The sequence below is a fragment of the Annulohypoxylon maeteangense genome (genome assembly GCF_022496945.1).
Source record: "Annulohypoxylon maeteangense strain CBS 123835 unplaced genomic scaffold GGS22scaffold_1, whole genome shotgun sequence".
NCBI lineage: Eukaryota > Fungi > Ascomycota > Sordariomycetes > Xylariales > Hypoxylaceae > Annulohypoxylon > Annulohypoxylon maeteangense.
This window is the reverse complement of record NW_025953248.1, coordinates 1-19,986: the sequence shown is the minus strand read 5'-3', so window position 1 is coordinate 19,986 and position 19,986 is coordinate 1. Positions and strand designations below refer to the sequence as shown.

Below are 19,986 nucleotides of genomic sequence, written 5' to 3'. Positions count from 1 at the left end.
ATAAAATAATAATAAAAATAAATAACGAAATAATAATAAATTATATAATTATAAATAAAATCGAAATAAAAAAAATAATAATAAAAAATATTTATAATAATAAAACGATTATTAAAATTTAATTTATTAAAATATAAACGAATATAAATTATATATATTTAAAAAACTTTTTAAAATTTATAAATATCGATAATTTATTTATTAAAAAATAAAAAAAAATGTTTAATAAATTTTAAATTATTTAAAAAAAAATTCTTTAAATTTTAAATATTTAAATAAATTTTTTTAATTTTCGAATATTATTAAATAATAATTTTTTTATTATAAAAAATTTTAAATAAATAATAATAAAATTAAAAAGTTAAATATAAATAATAATTTTTTTTCGATATATATAAATAAAAAAAATAATTAAATTTATATATAATTAAAAATAAATTAAAAATAAATATAATAAACGATTAAATACGAAAAAAATATACGTAATTACGTTTAATAATTTCGATTAATTATTTTAATATATTACGAAATAATATAATACGGTAATTAATTCGTAATTTTTTAAAATTAAAAAAAACCGAAAAAACCGAAATAAAAAAACGAAAAACGTAAAATATATAATAAAAATTTTTATTTATTATTTTAAAACGAAATAAATAAAAATTTATATTAAAATAAATTAAACGAAAATTAATTAAAATATAAAATCGTAAAAAAATAAGAGCAATGTTAGCCGCGTAGTATGGGGTTCGGCTAATTTCCCGCCCAGTATCGGATAAAAGAAATGCCGAAGAACGGTGTACATTTCTTTCCATACTGATTTGTATGGGAAAATATGTACCTGTTTTAGTCTCGAACCTTATTCTGGTACTTGTAACTTTTTTCCCTAACTTAACTTTGAATTAATTGTTTCTCGATTAATCCAGGTTTAAATCCTTAATAATTATAATTGCCGTAGTCGCATCGAAAAGATAAATTAAATGAACCTGGTTGCATCTTGATCGGATTAAAAAGGGCGATGCATCGTTGCATCGAAGTTAGATCGCAGTAAGGGCAATAGGATTAACAGCCAGAAACTGGAAGTATATCTCCTATTTCGATCCAGCTTTCAGGATCGAAACAGGTTCGAAATAATCAGTCTTTAAAGCAGTAGATATATCGATGCAACAGCTTTTAATAAAACCAGTTTCAAACCTGAGAGGCGAAAATTGAAGCGAAAATAAATCGCTGAAGATAGGTCGATACAAGAGAAAACCCAGGTTTGGACTTGTCGGAAACTGTACAAGTTCAATGGCGCTAGCGAAAGATAGCGCGAAAAGCTTATTTTCAGAGTACTTGCCGTTGTATGGCAGTTTATATGCGCAAAAAGGTACTCTTTCGAACGCGCTATTTTAGCGCTACTGCGCGGGAACTTAGCCGAACCCCATACTGCGCGGCTAACATTGCTCAAAAATAATATTATTAAAAAATTTTAATATTAATATTAATATTATATATATAAATAAAATCGAAAATTAAAAAAAAACGAAATAATAATTTAAAATAACGTTACGAAATTAATATTAATTAAAAAAAAGTTATTATTTTTATATAAATAATAAAAAAATATTATATTATTATAAAAATAATAAATAAAAATAAAATTATTAATTAATAAATTTAAATTTAATAATTAATAATATTAATTAAAAAAATATTTTTTTTAAATTTCGAAATATATATATACGTTAAATATTATATATTAAATTTTTTTAAATTAAAAAATTTAAAGTTTTTTTATAACGAAAATACGTTTTATAAAATTAAAAAAAAAATAAAAATATATTTTAATAAACGAAATTTATTATAATAATTAAATTTTAATCGTTTTTTAAAATTCGAATTATTATAATTTTTAATTAAAATTTTTTTTAATATAAAATATATATTTTTTTATAAATTAATAAAATTCGAAAATTAACCCGATTAAAAACTCCGAAAACTCCGATAAGTGTTAATTTTTTATTACGTTTCGTTGCGACATAATAACCCTCGGAGCTCGGGCATTAATTTACTCATTCATTGCTTAGTAACCTTATCAGTTTCTTATCAATCCCACCCATGATCTTTTAAACGAATCTTCCAACCCCTCTAAGTCTTGACCGCTAGATAATGCATGCCCCTCTTACCCCATGTCAAAAACTAAAGGAAAATCTTTTTCAGTTATTAGAAGCCGAATAAATGCACTTGGTCAATTTTACCTGCCTATTTTTCAACCTATCGTACCTTTTTTTTCTTCTTCCCCCCCTTCCACTTTTTCATGTCATGCATGCATCGACGGAATGAATGATTGAACGATTGATACCACTTCTCTCAATTCTGTTATTTGATTGAACGTAAATACCCAATAAAGCACGCAGCCTTGACAAGCAGAGAAAGTCGCCTTTTAACCTATATCTTGTTTATATCAAAATTCATCCGAGCCATCAATCCACAAACAGCCCACCATCCGTAACAATTTTCATTCACGACGCTATGGGTAACGTACTCTCCGCCTTTTCCAGCGCTGCCGTTCTCGCCAAAGAAGAGAGGGAGGCTATAGAAAAAAAGATATCTGAGAGAGATGACAATATCAATTCACTTGAAAAGGATCTAGCTACTAAGGAAGAGGAGCTTGCTGATGCTAAGAAGGAGCTTACCAAGAATTCCGAGGAAGCAGATGCCTTGAGAAAGAAGGTTGACGAATTGGAAGCTCAAGCCACGAAACTTAACGAAGAACTCCAAGAACAAGTCGACAAGCTCCAGGGTGAATTGAAACTAGCAACCGACAATTCTTCTGAGAAGCATCGTTCCCTCGAGGAGACTGCCTCTGCCCGGACCCATGAACTGGAGCAGGCACGTGCCCAGCTGACCCAATTGGAGGAGAATCTGAACAACCTGCAGCAGGACAAGAATTTGTTGAGTAAGGAGTTGTCAGAAGTGAAGCGAGAATTAGCCGACGAGATCGAGCAACGAAATTCTCTAGAGGCTGCACTGAAAGAAGAATTGACGTCTGTGAAAGAGGAGTTGCTTACTTCGAGCAAAGATCATGACGCTCTACAAAGCGAATACAAAAAACTGACGGACGAGCTTGCATCTGCAAAGGCCCGTGAAGATGCCCAAGAGGGAACCCTTGTTAAATCACAGAACGAGTACAACGCCCTCCAACAAGCTCACGATCAGCTCAAGAAGTCTTTGGAAGACGAAATTTCTTCGGCTAAGAAAAGTTTAACCGATGCACAACGGAAGTATACCGCCTTAGAACAAACACACAACCAGACGATAGCGGAATCCAATGAGAAAATCGATGCAGCAGAGAAGGATGCCGTCGAGTGGAGAGCGAAGCACGCATCTTTACAGAGCGATTATGATGGCATCGCCAAGGAACTTACTACTGCGAATGAAGAGGCGGCCACCAGAGACGAGCAGAGCAAGGCGCGTGAGCAGGCGCATGAGGCAGAGCTGCGACAGTTCCGTGCTGATGTAGAGAAGTTGCAGCAGAACATAGCCGCTTTAGAAGAGACTCAGGGAAAGCTGAAGGCTGACCACGCAACCGAGCTCGAGAGTGCCAAGCAGGAAGCAGCCCAGCTACAGGACAAGTTAAAATCCACCCAAGACGAGCGTGAAGCCTTACAACAGCAGCATGAGGAGCAGGCGGCGGAACTTGAGAAGGCAAGACAAGAGGCTTCTGAGCTACAGGGCAAGCTTAAGTCCGCTGGGAATGAGCAGGAGAAGTTACAGAAGCAGCACGATGAACAAGCAAGTCATATTTCCAGTCTTCAGGGTCAAGTTGAAGAGGCGAATGTTAAGGCAGTGAAGGCCGAGAACAGCCTCGATGCTGCGCAAACTGTAGGTTATCCTCGAGGTTTCTCCAACTTGCCTGTTTGAAAACAATACTAACTATATTTGTAGGAGAAGACGACCCTCGAGGGTAAGCTCAGCGCGCTGGAGTCCGAGAAGAAAGATCTTGCAGAGAAAGCGGAGGCCCTTGAGAAGGAGATAAAAAAGTTAAAGGCGGAGGCGTCGGTACCGCAGGTTAATGGTACGACAGAGGGCAAGGGAGCCGATGAAGCCGCTGCATAATCTGGCTGATCACCCAGGTGCCGCCATTTTTGCGTAATTATCGAACCATCGAGACAGGGATATCACCGTTAATGATGTCTATCACGACAAAGGAACCCTAATGTTAATACCAGACAGAATGTTTTATAACATTATGCCAATCGTTCGATAGCAGGCAGGGGCTGTTGAATCCGAAGGCTAGGCTTACGTGCGCTTGCTTCGGATGTGAATAATAGGAGGCATGTACTTGGAATTATTGCCCCGTAGATACTTCGGAGGAGGGGCGGGGTTCAGGTTGGCGGGAATAAGTTGATGAGGCCGTGATGAAATAATTGCCCACCATCTCAACAACCCGGACCTCTTAAGGATAGTAGCTAAACTTGGATGTGCTGTCGTGGTCGGCCGAGTTGAAGCTAAATCAATGGAAATAATCAACGTTCGTTTATAAATAAGCTTCGCTAAACCTACTCGCAATCACCTAGATTTCTTTTCCGGCTCGAGGTGTCAACCGCATGTAGGCTCCTCCGAAGCGTTAGCGATAGTTTGTTGACTAGAATGCCCTCCATAGGCTCCACCATCGAGGATGACTGCCTCATTGTTGTCTAGGTCATCCTGAACTCTCCTCCATCGTATCACTCTCAGGTCACGGCCTTCCAACAGCGCCCCCTTACCCTTAGCATCGAAGACTGGCCGGATGAGTGGACCCAACAAGGGATTCCTGCTGAAAGCACCGCCAGTACCTCCTCCTCTGCCAGCACTTGTCTCTTCTGAAACGTTACTGACTTCTGTCTTGTCTTCCGGGCTTTCTGGTCGCTCAATCGCTGCCATCTTTCTGACTACCTTGCCACCAACTAGATCGATGCTAACAACCTGCCGTCGTTTCTCGTAGCCCGGGCGAGCATCCCACTCCATCTCTCTTAGTACTTTTTGCTGACGTTTTAATTCCCGAGCCCTTTCTTCGGGAGTGGCCCATATGTTGCTACCGGCTCCTGCCATTGCTCCACTAATATCGAAATCTGCGGCCTCGTCTCTCACAGTTGTCCGGCGCGCATTCTGAGCCTGAAACCCTAACAGGCGGTCTCTATTCTCCAAGGCTTTCGCTTGTGCTTCACTAATCTCGCTGGAGATTTCTCTAGGCTTGGAGAAAGGGGCAGGCTTCTTCGACACTTCGGCTTTCTTGTGGGCTTCCCTATCGGCAGCCATTCTCTCCCGCCCGCGCTCCTCTCGTAGTTCACGAATCATCAATTGTACTTCAGTCGAAGTGAGAAGCGGAGTTCCGCAAAATGTGCAAGGGCCGAGTCCCTCTTTCACACAAATGACCTTGCCACAACTCAAACAATTTGGGGCAGCAGCTAGGAGAGGATGCCTAGAGGCCACACAATTACAACGTCTGTCGGCGTCATCTATTCCCTGACCGGGATTGGTGGTCATCTCAAGGACGCGAATGGCATCGTCCAAGTCGGCTAGCGCGGTGGATGCGCCATGCATAGCAATACCTCCAGAGATATGGATTTTAGTTTTAGAAGCAGGAGTTGTAGAACGTGAGGTGGGTGTAGATCTTAGCTTGGGCTTTGGGATATCAGATATTAGATGGCCTGCAACAAAGGGAGGCAGTTTCGGTGGTAGAGAAGCTGTAGGCTGCTGAGATGACTGAGATGTATACTTATTTGGAGGACTAGGTCGTAAAGATGTCATAGCAAGACTGGGGCGCCTCGGAATATAGTCGCTTTCGACGTTTTTACTATAGGCCGCACCAGGGGCGGGGCCTTGATTGGTGACTTGCCGTGCGACGGGTGTGTGCAACTGAGCCTTTTGCTTCTTGGTTGCTCTCACAGGTCTTGGCACTGGTTCAATGCCCGACGAGGGCACGTTAGATGCTGGCGCGGAGGATCTAGGATCTTGCCTCTTCGAATTGAAGGTGGCTATGAAGTCGATAGCCTCTGGAGATTCGCCGAGAAGGTTGCGAAAGTGCTCGGCAGCCTCTGACTTGGATAGTTTAGTTGCATAGTCCAGGACTTGCTTTAGCTCGTCATCGGGCAGAGGTAATAATCTATGAAGCTGAGACACAGACATGGCTAGTTACATGGAGGCACTCGACACGAGCTTAAGATGTATAGAAGAGGAGGGTCTAGCTTTCAGATCAGTAGCAAACCTAGACCTGTAACAGGGTCATTTATCTTGACGAGGACGATGATGGGTTCAGAATAGGAGTTAGAACGGTATGACTCAGGTCTTAGTCTAGAAATTTGGAAGGTAAAGGACAAGGCGTTAAATACATACTATAAGGTTTATAAGGCAGACAAGGTGGAGAATCCATCTAGCTGCATATTCCGACTTCTCCTTATATCTTTACCTAATACATTACATACTAGGTATGCTTTCAGGAGGTGTTGTCTCGTTATTGGGGTAGATAATGTAACCTTTCATGATCATCCCGACAGGCAAATAATTTACATTTCATCTTATCTCACCAATGAAGTCATTTGTCACACAGTTTTTGGAGTATACTTGGCAGTAAGAATATCTACCTAATTAAGAAAGATATCATGACAAGGTCACTGGATGCCTAGTAAATCATTTCTAACTATCCCCCCTTGTTCAAACCTTTATACCACGCGGACAACCTTGGAAGTTATTCTCCTGATTTTTAGCGCATGACTATATTATCTTAAATCTCATTCTTTTACTTTTAAGAAACACTCTTCTCTTAAACGAATAAAACATATTAAAGGTTAAATATACGTGAATATAATGTTAGTTAAAATGTTACTTAAGTTATTTCCGTGGCTTTATAAACGCATATTTTTTCATATTAATTGTAAGCTGCTAAAATTAAATTGGTTTTATTTGTACCTGCCTCGTGATGGTAAAGTTCTGTCACCGTGCGATTAAGGATCCTACCCTATTCTCCGCAGTCTCGTCTCATCTATGATCTAAGGTTTCGATTAATTAGGTACCTCCCTAGGTTGGTACATACATAATGCGGGGCACATGCACTACATAATCGTACTACCTGCCACCCTGCTCTACAAGGTTACGAGGTTGTCTTACCTTTAACACTACCTATTGATATAGTCTGCAGCCCTATGATCTATATCTATATATACCCCTATATATGATCTATACCTATGAATCTTAGATCGATATTAATGTCATTTAGGTTGTTCCGATTAATTACCTTACATATCCTCCAATTCATGAATGCAGACTTTCATGCATACCTACTAGGATTTCTCGTATCTTGGCCTGTAATATGGCGCGAACATCTTATAATACCTTTGTTTCCCTTAGCAAAGCCGATAGGAATGGTTTGAACGAACCTGAAGGCCGAGCTGAGTTACTCCAACATTCTCGTAAAGGGGATACAGCGAAGGGGAAACAATATCGCCGGCCTTCCGACGATGATTACTTGCTGCTTAAAGTTACCGCTTTCCTCTCGGCCGTGGGGATTTTATGGGTGCTTGCACACACCAACCTCACGCAGCGAGCGCCTTCGCACCAATGGAGTGGAGACATTGAGGGCACTTCGTTCCTGGATCACGAGAAGTCTATTGGCACCTTTTCAGGCAAATCGTTCTTGAGGCATAATATTCCGTTCATCGACATCCCCGATTCGCTCATCCAAGATGTTTATTATTATAGGTGGACGTCTATTCAGCGAAACCTCCGGTACATCAGAGCCGGGACAGGTTATATGTGTACTGAATTTGTCCAGCCAGTAGGCTACGCTCAAGCTTTTGGGTCCATTGATGCTGCTGCCGGTCACCAGATCGACGAATCAAGATGGCTGAGGGACACCTTCTATGGCGATGATTATATTCAGCTCTATACTCGTGGGCCAGCTGATGCGCTCCAATACACACAATGGATCCTCGATGCCACGAGTCGTCGAGCTATGGTGACCGGAGATTCTCAATTTTTCTCAGCCCAGCTCAATGACATGATCCGTATATGGCATGAATGGGATCAGGTCTTCGACCCTGCTGCCGGATTGTATTACTACCAGCCTGTGTGGGATGCGCAAGAATTATCTTTGCCAGGGTTTGTTGCTGACCCCAATGGTACTGATTGGACCCTGAGAAAGGATGGCCCCGACACTTTTAGGCCTAGTCATAACGCATATATGGTAGCAAATGCAAGGGCTATATCTAGAGCCGCCGTGATTGCTCACGATAGATTTAACGAACATTTATTTTCTAAATTGGCAGATGACTTGGAGGCAGCCATGTATAAGCGAATGTGGGCCCCTGAGCAGCAGTTCTTCATGGACATTATTCGTCCTAACAACCCCAGTCTAACGCGCCTTACTGGTAGAGAACAAGTAGGATTGTTCCCCTATCGCTTCGGTATTGGGTTGAATGAGTCATACACCCAGCCAGCTGTCGACGCGATGTTTGACCCAGAGGGTTTTTTGGCCCCGTATGGCCCGACTACGTTGGAGATACGAGATCCATGGTTTATGGCAGTGAGACCAGATGACTACTGTATAGAGGAGTCCTACCTGACGTTGCCTTTCTCATTTCGCCGTGTTTACTGACAGTTCTTATAGGTTGCTACTGGAATGGCATGTCATGGCCGTACTCAACAGGTCATACTCTTAAATCGCTCGCAGAAATATACCGCTCTGGGACTACTAATGTTACCGCGGAACAGTATTACCAATATCTTCAGATGTATGCAAGGACTCAACAAAAAAATGGCCAACCGTATGTTGCAGAGTCTCACTACCCTTTTTTGGATACTTGGAGTGCCGATGGTTGGAATCACTCTGAGCATTACGATCATTCGACTAATAACGACGACGTTATAACCGGATTACTCGGGATTATCCCACAGCAGGGGAACACGTTGAAAATATCCCCCATTGTCCCAAGAAGCTGGACGTATTTTGCACTCGAAAATCTACCATATCACGGCCATTTAGTGACCGTGCTGTATGATAAACATGGATCGAGATACAAATCTGGACGTGGTTTAACCGTCTTCGTTGATGGTAGGAAGGTGTACAATGGCCACCAAAAGAGCGCCTTGATACCGATTCCTCCCCCGATACCACCAAACGAGGCGTTGATCAATATTGCAGGTTGGTTATAGCAATCTTAACATGCATCTACTTTGTCTCATACTCATCCGCCCTCACCCTCGTCGCTTTGGATACTTCTCTTTTCGGAAGTTGAATTGAAGGGTACCTCCATTATTCGATAATTCCCCTATCATGAATGGGAATAAGCGGTACTGGGCGGAATGTTTGCTAATAAGTTATTATTTTTTGCAGCGAACCCTGCCGGGCCTAGCCAGTATCCGACGGCCGAGGCAACCTTCACCAATTCGGGAGATTTTCAGTACAAAGCCATCGATGGGGTTTTATTTTATGATTCGATACCTGACAACAGATGGACGAACTATGGATCACCCAATACTAACGATACTTTGACAATCACCTTCGCCCGACCAAGAAACATAACTTCCGTTACACTAGCGTTATATTCAGACATTGCAAGAGGTGGAGGTGTAGATGTCCCAGCTCGTATAGAGATATACGGATCTAATGGCTTGTTAGTTATGGTCAATGACCCTTCCAGCCTACTACCGAATGATCGTAACGAATTGAGGTTTGGCCAAGTTGAGACCCAGTTCGTAGCTGTTAACATGTACCGAAAGTCATCTAAGCTCTGGGTTGGTATCTGCGAACTTGAGGTCTGGACGCCACCTAATCTCGGCCCGGTCCACTATGCGGCGGATGCCTATCTGACCGGGGGAGAGACAAAGGTGATCTTCGACAACACCTCGACTACTACATCTAATGGTGCTGTTGTCGGGGGGTTGAAGTCGGACAGCAATGTAGCATTCTCTGGAATCATGTCCAACGGTGGCTGGACCACTGCCATAATAAGCTACTCCAATGCTGGCAACACGACAGTAGAAATGGGCATCGAAGTTAATCAAGTACCGCAGAAGAGGTTGTATTTACCCCCGAGCAAAGGAAAATATGTGGACATTACAGCTACCATCGTATTGGCTTCGGGAAAGAATTATGTTAGTATAAGAGGGGGGTCAGATTTCGTGGATGCCAAGTTAGAGTCGTTATCACTGTTTTAAGGGGTTAATAGGTATTTGGGAAATCATAATTAATTGGTTAGCTGTCGATTGCTTGGATAAACTTTCTATTGTATGGATTAGAGAGTTATGTAGCTGTGTAGGTATGTACAATGTAAGTATCTACCTAGTATGGATATAATACTAAGTACGAAGTAATATATTATCAGAACCGTTATATGTATATATGCTTACATAAGTATTCAACTATCAAATGTGGATAGTTTATGTATTTAAGACATACATCGATACCCAGGTAGCCCAACATTCCCTGCATGTACCTAGGTACCGGGACTAGTAGTTCGATTAGCTACACGTCACTACGAAAATCGAAAATTGAAACCCCGAACTTGACCTAATTAACCTTATAATCTATTGGGAATCTCAAAACGTTCTGCACCTTCGCCTACGCACAATTCTTCGGAACACATCATCCCTTGATGAATCTGCCTAGGTTCCTCTACCGAATCGCCCGAATCAGAATTGAGAATTAGGAGAGATAATGGCCGACTAGAGTTTTCGAGGTTGTGTTATAATGTCTCTCGTTGATAATCCTCAGATTAAGAGCGCCGAGTTGCTCTCTCCGCTTCCCATCTATCTTCATGCATACGTCGCTCCTTTTGCCATAATATGGCCTATATTTGCCCGATACTTCTATACGCCCGATTTATACGAAAAGCACATTGGATCTTCTGAATGGACGTTCGTCTGGTGTGGTACCATCATTACCCTGCAGAGCTTGGCCTGGCTCAGCACCAACTGGAGTGTCAACCTCAAGGGTATCTTCACTGCCAGGAAAGTGAAGAAGGTACAGGATGCTCAGTTAATAAAGGTTATCCCTATATCCAATGCCGGCTCAGCCGATATTTGCGAGATCGTTCGCGAAAAGGTGTGTTTTTATTTTATTTTATTTCAATTTTCATTCAACTTCTTTTTCTATATATATTCATTGAGAAATCCCCCAATCCGTAATTGTTCTTCGTATTTGTAGTTGACTTTGTCATATGCCCTTATATTTATACCTATCATCTCTTGTTTGGGGTTTCTGATCGTTGTGCTAACTAACTCTGTTTTTTCCTTTCGCATTGTAGGTTGGCGACAAGATAAATCTGTCCTTTCTGTTCCAAAAGCGCCGTTTCCTCTACGATCTAGCAACGAACTCCTTCAGCCCCCTAACATATGAGATCGATGCCGAGCCAAAGCCTAAGATCCAGAAATTCCAGCACTCGAGAGGAATCGCCTCCCAGGCCGAGCTTACAAGACTAGAGCAATATTATGGAAAAAACACTTTTGATATCCCGGTTCCTTCGTTTACTGAACTCTTCCGGGAACATGCTGTTGCTCCTTTCTTCGTCTTTCAGGTATTCTGCGTCGGTCTCTGGATGCTAGATGAGTATTGGTACTATTCACTATTTACCCTTTTTATGCTTGTTGCTTTCGAGAGCACCGTGGTCTGGCAAAGGCAGCGAACATTGAACGAATTTCGGGGCATGAGTATTAAGCCGTATGATATGTGGGTGTATCGGTTGTGCAAATGGACGGAGATTCAAAGCGACATGCTTTTGCCGGGTGATCTCGTTTCTGTCGGACGGACTAAAGAGGACAGTGGAGTTGCATGCGACATGCTTCTTGTGGAGGGGACTGCTATCGTCAATGAAGCTATGCTTTCGGGTGAAAGCACGCCCTTGCTCAAGGATTCCATACAGCTAAGACCTTCCGATGCATCTATCGATACAGAAGGCCTCGACAAGAATGCTTTCCTCTGGGGCGGAACTAAGGTTCTGCAGGTTACGCATGGTAATCCCGATGAGGAGAGACCAAAGCTTGCTTCTGGTGTTCCTGTGCCTCCCGATAACGGTGTCATGGCTATCGTGATGAAAACGGGATTTGAGACTTCTCAGGGTAGCTTGGTCCGTACGATGATTTATTCGACTGAGCGTGTCTCGGCCAACAACGTCGAGGCCTTACTTTTCATCCTCTTTCTACTTATCTTCGCGCTGGCCGCCTCTTGGTACGTGTGGGATGAGGGTGTCAAGAAAGATCGCAAGAGATCGAAGCTGCTCCTCGACTGTGTCTTGATTGTTACCAGTGTCGTACCCCCGGAGCTCCCCATGGAACTCAGTTTGGCAGTCAATACTAGCCTGGCAGCCTTGGCTAAATTTGCCATTTTCTGTACTGAGCCCTTCCGCATCCCTTTCGCGGGCCGTATCGACGTAGCCTGTTTCGACAAGACCGGCACATTAACAGGCGAGGACCTGGTTGTGGAAGGTATTGCGGGGCTTGGGCTTGGCCACTCTGGCACGGATACACCTCGCGAATTTGATGGTGCTCATAGTCATCTTACATCCGTTAAAGGCGCCGGGATGGAGACGACTCTCGTATTAGCTAGTGCCCATGCCCTTGTTAAACTTGAGGATGGCGAAATTGTCGGTGACCCGATGGAGAAAGCCACGCTCTCGGCTCTCGGATGGGCGTTGGGAAGAAACGATACTCTCGCGGCAAAACCCTCCGTCACAGCCACTGGCGGGACTTCTGGTACTGTTCAGGTCAAACGACGCTTCCAATTTTCATCCGCTCTAAAACGCCAGAGCTCTGTCGCTACTGTGCATGCCGTCGACCCCAAAACCGGGAATAAGATTCGTGGAACTTTTGTTGGCGTCAAGGGTGCGCCGGAAACAATAATGAAGATGCTTGTTACAGTCCCCAAGGATTATGAGGAAACCTTTAAATATTTCACCCGTCGCGGTTCTCGCGTACTTGCCCTTGCCTACAAACAGCTAACCAATGATCACGAGCTCGGTTCTGGCAAAATAAATGACCTGAAGCGCGAGAAAGTCGAGGCTGATCTGATATTTGCTGGTTTCCTGGTTCTCCAGTGTCCCTTAAAGGATGATGCGAAGCAAGCGGTGCAGATGCTCAACGAGAGCAGCCACCGTGTCGTTATGATCACCGGTGACAACCCACTCACAGCTGTGCATGTCGCTAGAGAGGTCGAGATCGTTGATCGTGACGTACTCATCCTTGATGCGCCGGAACGGAATGACGGAGGAGAAAAGCTGGTTTGGCGCAGCGTCGATGATAGGACAAATATTGAGGTGGATGTCTCAAAGCCTATCGACCCCCAAATCATCAAGTCGAAAGATATCTGTGTAACCGGATATGCGCTGGCCAAGTTTAAGGACAACGCGGGCGCTTGGCGATCTCTTCTCCGTCATACTTTGGTCTATGCTCGCGTGTCCCCGAAGCAAAAGGAAGAAATTCTCTTGGGCCTTAAGGATATGGGCTACTTCACACTGATGGCTGGAGATGGTACGAACGACGTCGGCGCTTTGAAACAGGCTCACATCGGCATAGCTCTTCTCAATGGCACCCAGGAAGATTTAACGAGAATCGCCGAGCACTCTCGTAATGCTAAGATGAAAGAGCTGTATCAGAAGCAGGTCGACCTTATGAAAAGATTTAACCAACCCGCTCCTCCCGTACCCGCCATGATTGCCCACCTCTATCCGCCGGGTCCTTCTAACCCTCACTATGAGAAGGCGTTGGAGCGTGAAGCACAGAAGCGGGGCATCACCACCGAGGAACTTGCGAAGATAAACGGCACCAACATTGAGACTGTGACTAGCCCGGCAGCCCAGCAACTGATGACTCACGATCCTAGGACGGCTAGGCAGCGAGATGCAGCTAACAAGGCTGCTGGCTTCGCTGACAAGATGACCAGTGCCATGATGGAACAGGAGTTGGGTGACGACGAACCACCGACACTTAAGCTGGGTGACGCGTCGGTCGCCGCCCCGTTTACTAGCAAGCTTCGAAATGTTATTGCCGTCCCGAACATTATTCGGCAAGGCCGTTGCACCTTGGTGGCCACGATCCAGATGTACAAGATTCTAGCTCTGAACTGCCTGATAAGTGCCTACAGTCTTAGTGTTCTCTACCTCGAAGGTATCAAATTCGGCGACGGGCAGATCACGATTAGCGGCATGCTCATGAGCGTCTGTTTCCTTTCGATATCCCGCGCTAGGTCAGTCGAAGGCCTGTCAAAGGAAAGACCACAGCCTAACATCTTCAACTTCTACATCATCGGATCTATCCTTGGCCAGTTCGCAATCCACATTGCGACGCTCATTTACATCGCCCGATTCTGTGATAAATTGGAACCGTAAGTATCATCATATCTCCCATCTTGTGACGCGTTCCTAACTTTGTTGTAGACGGTCCGAAATGGTGGACCTAGAGGCAGAATTCACGCCATCGCTTCTCAACAGTGCCGTGTACCTCCTGCAACTCATCCAGCAGATCTCCACCTTCGCAGTCAATTATCAAGGTAGACCATTTAGAGAATCCTTATCCGAGAACCGGGGCATGTTCTGGGGTATCATTTCGGTCACTGCCATCGCCTTCTCCTGCTCGACCGAATTTATCCCGGAACTCAATCAGCAGATGAAACTGGTGAAATTCACGGATGAGTTCAAGACGACGATGACAATGGTCATGATCTTGGACTACGCTGGCTGCTGGGTCATCGAGATCGTGCTCAAGCGACTATTTAGCGACTTCCGTCCTCGTGATATTGCAATACGGCGGCCTGAGCAGAATGAGCGCGAGAGGGTGAGGAAAGAGGCGGAGAAGGCGGTGAAAGATGCGGAGGAGGAGGAGAAGCGGCTGGAGAAGGTGGTGGAATTCGAGCGCAAAGTGGAGGAACGGAGGCAGAAGATTCGCGAATGGAGCCAAGGTACCCGCGCTCAGACAGAAGGCCACGCTCAGGCGGCAAGGTGAGGCTTCTGTTATTTCTTGCTATTCCAGTCCGTATTCCGTATTCTGTATTCCGCATAGGAGAATGGCGGAGTGCAGATCCGTAGACTTGGCATTGTAGACATAGAGAGAACGGAGTTCTGTAGATGAAATCACCAATCTTTATTTTTATACCGAGGGACAAGAACATGTTTACGGAGTCAGCACAGATCGATCCAATGACTGGTATTGATATACCTACAAACATACATGCACGTACCTAATAGTAGGTATATGTATGTACCTAGCTACAAGGTACATAGGTAGGTATGTAAGTAGTATGTATGATCATCGGGAAAACATCGGAAATAATTAATTCGTCTTATAATCTTTGTCAAATCTCAAAGGTGCGTCTTGTTCAACTGACAACTGACAACTGACAACTTACAACTTACACTGCCACGTGTTCGTCATGGATATACCACGACCGAGAGGCATCGTGGTTTTTGGGGGCGGCACGGCAACTAATAGCTTAGTTGACGTATTCGAAGAGATTAGAAAGAGTCGTAATTGCTCGCTGAGCTATGTCATACCTATTAGCGACAACGGCGGGAGTTCGTCAGAGCTGATTCGCGTATTCGGCGGTCCTGGTATATATGCATTTGTCTCACCTCCTTGCCTTTGTCTGCACGGATCTGCTGACAGGATCCATTCGGTAATGAGCAGGTATCGGCGACGTAAGGAGTAAGTCTCTTGACCATTCGCGGGCGAGAAGAATCTTAACAAGACTATTGTTACTGTATTTTTAATTTTCTTTTTTTATATTTATGTATTTATAAATATATATATATATATGTACATATATGTATATATATTATACTGATGGCTACGCTCGCTGTAGGTCGGTTAGTTCGTCTCATCCCCGGCTCAGACACAGACGCCGAACGAGCATCTATCAAGGGGTTATTTAACCACAGACTATCCCCAGATCCACTACAGGCGCGGTTGCAATGGCTTGGCATTGTCGAGGGGAGGGACGAGCTTTGGACTAACATCTCGAGCGAGAAACGCGAGCTTATCAGATCCGTCTTCAACCACGTCAATCTAGAAATAGTCAAGAGGGCACGGCCTAGTTCGGTCTTTAGTTTTGCTAAGGCTAGTATTGGCAACCTGTTTTTGACTGGGTATGTTGATCATTCTTGCTTTGCTTACCTATCTATGTACATAAATAGATATCACATATTGACATATTTAGGGCAAGAGTCTTTACGGGGTCTCTCGAGTCGGCTATCTACCTGCTCTCGACCATCTGCTGCATTTCGCCCACCGTTTCGGCTCTACCGGCTATTAACACTAACTTCACTCATCATATTTCGGCCGGCCTCGCCGACGGCACCCAGATAACGGGGCAGAATTCTATCTCACATCCCTCAGCACCAACCTCTCTGCCGCCCGACGATGATCTTCTTGGCAACGGCAACGGCAACGGAAATGTCTGTACCTCAGCGCAGCAACGGCGTCTGCGAGAAATGGAGGAGCATGACCGGATCGAGGATGCGACATTGCCAGGATCTCTACCGACGCTGCGCAAGCAATATATCGACTTTAGCAAGGCGGGTGAGGAAGACCTGCCGGCACGTATCGAGCGGATCTGGTATATCAACCCATACGGGCACGAGATATGGCCGCTTGCGAATCCCAAGGTGCTCGAGGCTATCGGCCGCGCCGGTGCCGTCATCTATAGCATCGGTAGCCTGTACACGTCTATCGTGCCGAGCCTCGTGCTACGGGGGGTCGGCGACGCCCTCGCCAACTCCGGTGTAAGGTATAAAGTGTTGATCTTGAACTCGATGGTTGATCGAGAGACGGGGCCTAGCTTTTCGCCGCTGACGGCGACCGACTTCGTTAGGGCGATCACGCGGGCTGCTGCCGAGAACCAGGGCGACTTTGCTCTCGACGAGAGACAGAAGGGCGAGGTGAGTAGGTACATCACCCACCTCATCTACCTCGAGGGCGAGGGAGCGCCCAAGGTAAACAAGGACGAACTTGCAGCGCTAGGTATAGACTGCATCAGGGCCTATGGGCGACGAGTAGAGGGCATGTTGCGTTACGACGAAGCTGGCTTGACAAGAGCTTTGGAGGCAGTTATTGGCAAGACGGAGATGCCGAGGAGTCGTAGAAATACCAGTGGCCAATAAATTCGCTTACCTAGTAGGTAGGTACATAGCATGTACTGTTTATTATAAGGGGTTGAGTAGAGTGGTGCGGGTAGATATCTTATGGTCAAGTGCGACTTCGAACTTGTGGAAAAGGCTGATGTTTAATGAGTATAATTAGGGGGTATATACAGTAAGGAGGAGGGAGTTGTCATGAGAACATTTCTTTGTCTGTATCTCTCTGTTTTTTGGAGGGATTTTTTTTTCTTGGAATTTAATATCGTACAGCTCTCTAGGTAGATACTAAGCCCCATCACGTCTTTCCACGAAATAGCTAAACTGTGGAAGCTCAGCTAGCTCTAAGGGTTCGCACGACCAAATATGTTCTATATTCGTATCGTCTGAACCGGCAAGCAAGAATGTGCTTTTTCTCTCCTTATAAATTCTTTAGGTAGGTACCCTTATTATCACCAAGGTCTAGCCAGATCTAGACGGCTTATTTGGGAGGGTTTGCGGCAACGAAGGCGACACCCTTCTCAATGTTCTTCTTCAAGTCGCCTAGGCATGCCTCTAAAAGCGCCTGCTCGTTGCTGTCGACCTCGCCGACGGGAAGGATCTTCTCGACTCCGTTGGGACCTAGCTCAACCCTGGAAGCAAAGAAGTCGATGCCTTGGTCCTTGTAGAGAGGGCTGTCCACGAAGGTAGGCTCGATAACGCCCTTCTCGCCCTGGGCGGCGCGGAGCAGCGATTCGGCCATACGGGCACCGGCCATGGCCATGGATAGAGTAGCGGAACCAGCACCATCCTTGGCTTTGACAACCTCATCACCACCGAATTGGACGCGCTTCACAAGATCGGCGTTGGAGGTAAGGTCGGGGTGGCCGCTCTGGCTGAAGAGCGGGACGATGGTGACACCGGAATGGCCACCGATAACGGTAATCTTCTCATCCTTAGGGTCGGTACCCTTGATCTCGCTAACGAATCGGCTAGCGCGGACGACATCGAGAGTGGTGACGCCGAAGAGACGCTTGGGGTTGTAGACGCCACGCGCCTTGAAGACCTCGGCCACGATGGGGACGGTAGAGTTGACAGGGTTGGAGATGATGAGAAGCTTGGCTTCCGGGCAGGTCTCGGCCGCGGCCTTGGCTAGGTCACGGACGATGGACGCATTGGTGTTGAAGAGATCATCACGGGTCATGCCGGGTTTTCGGGGAACACCAGCAGGGATGAGGACGATGTCGCTACCCTTCAAGCTGTTGGCCAGGCCGGTGGGTGTGGGGTCGAAGCCCTTGACTACGCTCTTAGTGTTGATGTGGGAGATATCGGCAGCAACACCTATGCGCCAATTAATTATATGTCAGTCTGTACAATCGTCAAGCTGTCGATCTAACAACCCGAGGTGTATGACGTACCGGGACCACCACGAATATCGTATAGAGCAAGCTCGGTTACTCTGGGGTTGAGCTTGAGAAGAAGGGACAATGGCTGGCCGATACCACCGGCGGCGCCAAGGACTGTGACCTTGGAGAGCTAGAGCGGATGACGAATATGCATATGTTAGCGTACCTCAGCAATTAAGCCCACCATCACCTTGATGCGAACAATTTGAGCAATCCCTACCCCGTCAATGTCTCGAGAATTGAGCGGTCGTACGGATATAGATATGGATTTCTTACATTTTGCGCCGAGGCCGAGAACGCTCGGCGCTGGATGCCACCGAAAACTGCTCGTGCGGGAACCATCTTTTTTTTGATGTATAGATTCTCTAATTGTATGAATTGGGATACGGTATTATCGTATTATATACGATAGAGAATAGATGGCGATGGAAGGGGAGGAAGAGCGAATTCACAAGGCGTCAAAGGCAAGCAATGTATGGGTTGAAAGTAGAGGGGAAGAGAGGGGGGGTGGAAGGAAATATTTGTAGTAAAGATGATGAGGTAAAATTATTGGCGACATTTTTTTTTTTTTTTTCCTTTCAAAGAAAAACAATACTAGTATGTATTGTACATGATGAACCGGGCAATGCCGACGGTATGTATTATACCTAGTACTGTATAAGTAACGCTCAAGGTACCTGTGCCATGTGCCTACCTAGTACCTACTAGGTAGTATTGCACTACAATACCTACCTACCTACCTACCTTTATCGGTTATCGGATCGATGGACATTGGAGACTCATTCATGTTGGATGTACCCATCGGTGAAAGCTCGGCTTTTATTTACCACGGTATTCTCTTGAAGATGTGCTGACTCAGCGCCGCCAATGTCCCGGTGCACCCGCCTGTTTAATTCAACGCGTTCAATGTTCCTGCCTACCTACCGTAGCGCCAATGTGGGGTTTTGAATAACGGTTATTTAACACCACTTTACGTTACCCCATTAATGATAATTCAGTGGAAATTAAATTATTATTTATAAAATAACGATTATTTACAAAATAACGATAATTATAAAATAACGATAATTTATTTAAATTATTATTTTTAAAGTTTATATAATTATTTTATATAAAGTAAATATTTTAAAATAATTATTATAATAAATATATTAATTTAAATATTAATAAATATTAATTTAATATAATTTATTTATTAATTTTTTTAAATATTAACTTAAATATTAATTTATTTATTTTTTTATTTATTTTTTTTTTATATATAAAAATTAAATTTAAATTTATTAATTTATTTCGTTTCGATTAAATTAAATTTAATTTATTATTATTAAAATAAAAATTAATAATATTTTATTAATTTAATACGATTAAATTAAATTAATTTTAATACGTTAAATTAAAATATTTATTTATAAAACGCGATTAAATTAAATTAATTAAATAAATTAAATAAATTAAATAAATTAAATAAATTAAATAAATTAAATAAATTAAATAAATTAAATAAATTAAATAAATTA

At 43.8% G+C, this 19,986-nt stretch overlaps 6 protein-coding genes across 6 annotated transcripts; 4 read left to right on the top strand and 2 right to left on the bottom strand.

Moving 5' to 3' along the window:
* Window positions 1-2,424: 2,424 nt before the first annotated feature.
* On the top strand, window positions 2,425-4,343 carry GGS22DRAFT_94 (uncharacterized protein). The gene is made up of 2 exons (XM_047968476.1): window positions 2,425-3,867; window positions 3,931-4,343. The coding sequence occupies exons 1-2, from the start codon at window positions 2,515-2,517 to the stop codon at window positions 4,099-4,101; spliced, it is 1,524 nt and encodes a 507-aa protein (XP_047823326.1). The 5' UTR covers window positions 2,425-2,514; the 3' UTR covers window positions 4,102-4,343.
* On the bottom strand, window positions 4,246-6,484 carry GGS22DRAFT_84 (zf-C2HC5-domain-containing protein). Its single transcript, XM_047968240.1, has 2 exons — window positions 6,361-6,484; window positions 4,246-6,208 (listed from the first exon to the last, which is right to left on the bottom strand). The coding sequence occupies exon 2, from the start codon at window positions 6,151-6,153 to the stop codon at window positions 4,585-4,587; it is 1,569 nt and encodes a 522-aa protein (XP_047823325.1). The 5' UTR covers window positions 6,154-6,208; window positions 6,361-6,484; the 3' UTR covers window positions 4,246-4,584.
* A 636-nt stretch (window positions 6,485-7,120) lies between these two features.
* Window positions 7,121-10,351, top strand: GGS22DRAFT_148362 (Six-hairpin glycosidase-like protein). Its single transcript, XM_047958986.1, has 3 exons — window positions 7,121-8,564; window positions 8,630-9,163; window positions 9,356-10,351. The coding sequence occupies exons 1-3, from the start codon at window positions 7,334-7,336 to the stop codon at window positions 10,177-10,179; spliced, it is 2,589 nt and encodes an 862-aa protein (XP_047823324.1). The 5' UTR covers window positions 7,121-7,333; the 3' UTR covers window positions 10,180-10,351.
* Window positions 10,352-10,533: 182 nt separating this feature from the next.
* On the top strand, window positions 10,534-15,225 carry GGS22DRAFT_148360 (uncharacterized protein). Its single transcript, XM_047958985.1, has 3 exons — window positions 10,534-11,065; window positions 11,268-14,338; window positions 14,391-15,225. The coding sequence occupies exons 1-3, from the start codon at window positions 10,712-10,714 to the stop codon at window positions 14,953-14,955; spliced, it is 3,990 nt and encodes a 1,329-aa protein (XP_047823323.1). The 5' UTR covers window positions 10,534-10,711; the 3' UTR covers window positions 14,956-15,225.
* Window positions 15,226-15,615: 390 nt separating this feature from the next.
* Window positions 15,616-17,510, top strand: GGS22DRAFT_8 (UPF0052-domain-containing protein). Its single transcript, XM_047968132.1, has 2 exons — window positions 15,616-16,094; window positions 16,166-17,510. The coding sequence occupies exons 1-2, from the start codon at window positions 15,793-15,795 to the stop codon at window positions 17,106-17,108; spliced, it is 1,245 nt and encodes a 414-aa protein (XP_047823322.1). The 5' UTR covers window positions 15,616-15,792; the 3' UTR covers window positions 17,109-17,510.
* Window positions 17,336-19,097, bottom strand: GGS22DRAFT_18 (malate dehydrogenase-like protein). Its single transcript, XM_047963725.1, has 3 exons — window positions 18,743-19,097; window positions 18,479-18,596; window positions 17,336-18,401 (listed from the first exon to the last, which is right to left on the bottom strand). The coding sequence occupies exons 1-3, from the start codon at window positions 18,806-18,808 to the stop codon at window positions 17,563-17,565; spliced, it is 1,023 nt and encodes a 340-aa protein (XP_047823321.1). The 5' UTR covers window positions 18,809-19,097; the 3' UTR covers window positions 17,336-17,562.
* Window positions 19,098-19,986: the final 889 nt, after the last annotated feature.

What these genes read in the sequence shown, in the direction of transcription:
- GGS22DRAFT_18 (XM_047963725.1), bottom strand. Translation starts at nt 18,808, where the DNA reads ATGGTTCCCGCACGAGCAGTTTTCGGTGGCATCCAGCGCCGAGCGTTC. An exon ending in TCTCGGCCTCGGCGCAAAAT is followed by an intron (nt 18,597 to 18,742) that starts GTAAGAAATCCA and finishes CATCCGCTCTAG; the next exon opens with CTCTCCAAGGTCACAGTCCT. An exon ending in CGATATTCGTGGTGGTCCCG is followed by an intron (nt 18,402 to 18,478) that starts GTACGTCATACA and finishes ATTGGCGCATAG; the next exon opens with GTGTTGCTGCCGATATCTCC.
- GGS22DRAFT_94 (XM_047968476.1), top strand. Translation starts at nt 2,515, where the DNA reads ATGGGTAACGTACTCTCCGCCTTTTCCAGCGCTGCCGTTCTCGCCAAA. An exon ending in GCCTCGATGCTGCGCAAACT is followed by an intron (nt 3,868 to 3,930) that starts GTAGGTTATCCT and finishes CTATATTTGTAG; the next exon opens with GAGAAGACGACCCTCGAGGG.
- GGS22DRAFT_84 (XM_047968240.1), bottom strand. Translation starts at nt 6,153, where the DNA reads ATGTCTGTGTCTCAGCTTCATAGATTATTACCTCTGCCCGATGACGAG.
- GGS22DRAFT_148360 (XM_047958985.1), top strand. Translation starts at nt 10,712, where the DNA reads ATGTCTCTCGTTGATAATCCTCAGATTAAGAGCGCCGAGTTGCTCTCT. An exon ending in GCGAGATCGTTCGCGAAAAG is followed by an intron (nt 11,066 to 11,267) that starts GTGTGTTTTTAT and finishes TTCGCATTGTAG; the next exon opens with GTTGGCGACAAGATAAATCT. An exon ending in TTCTGTGATAAATTGGAACC is followed by an intron (nt 14,339 to 14,390) that starts GTAAGTATCATC and finishes ACTTTGTTGTAG; the next exon opens with ACGGTCCGAAATGGTGGACC.
- GGS22DRAFT_148362 (XM_047958986.1), top strand. Translation starts at nt 7,334, where the DNA reads ATGGCGCGAACATCTTATAATACCTTTGTTTCCCTTAGCAAAGCCGAT. An exon ending in AGTGAGACCAGATGACTACT is followed by an intron (nt 8,565 to 8,629) that starts GTATAGAGGAGT and finishes CAGTTCTTATAG; the next exon opens with GTTGCTACTGGAATGGCATG. An exon ending in GGCGTTGATCAATATTGCAG is followed by an intron (nt 9,164 to 9,355) that starts GTTGGTTATAGC and finishes TATTTTTTGCAG; the next exon opens with CGAACCCTGCCGGGCCTAGC.
- GGS22DRAFT_8 (XM_047968132.1), top strand. Translation starts at nt 15,793, where the DNA reads ATGGCTACGCTCGCTGTAGGTCGGTTAGTTCGTCTCATCCCCGGCTCA. An exon ending in GGCAACCTGTTTTTGACTGG is followed by an intron (nt 16,095 to 16,165) that starts GTATGTTGATCA and finishes TGACATATTTAG; the next exon opens with GGCAAGAGTCTTTACGGGGT.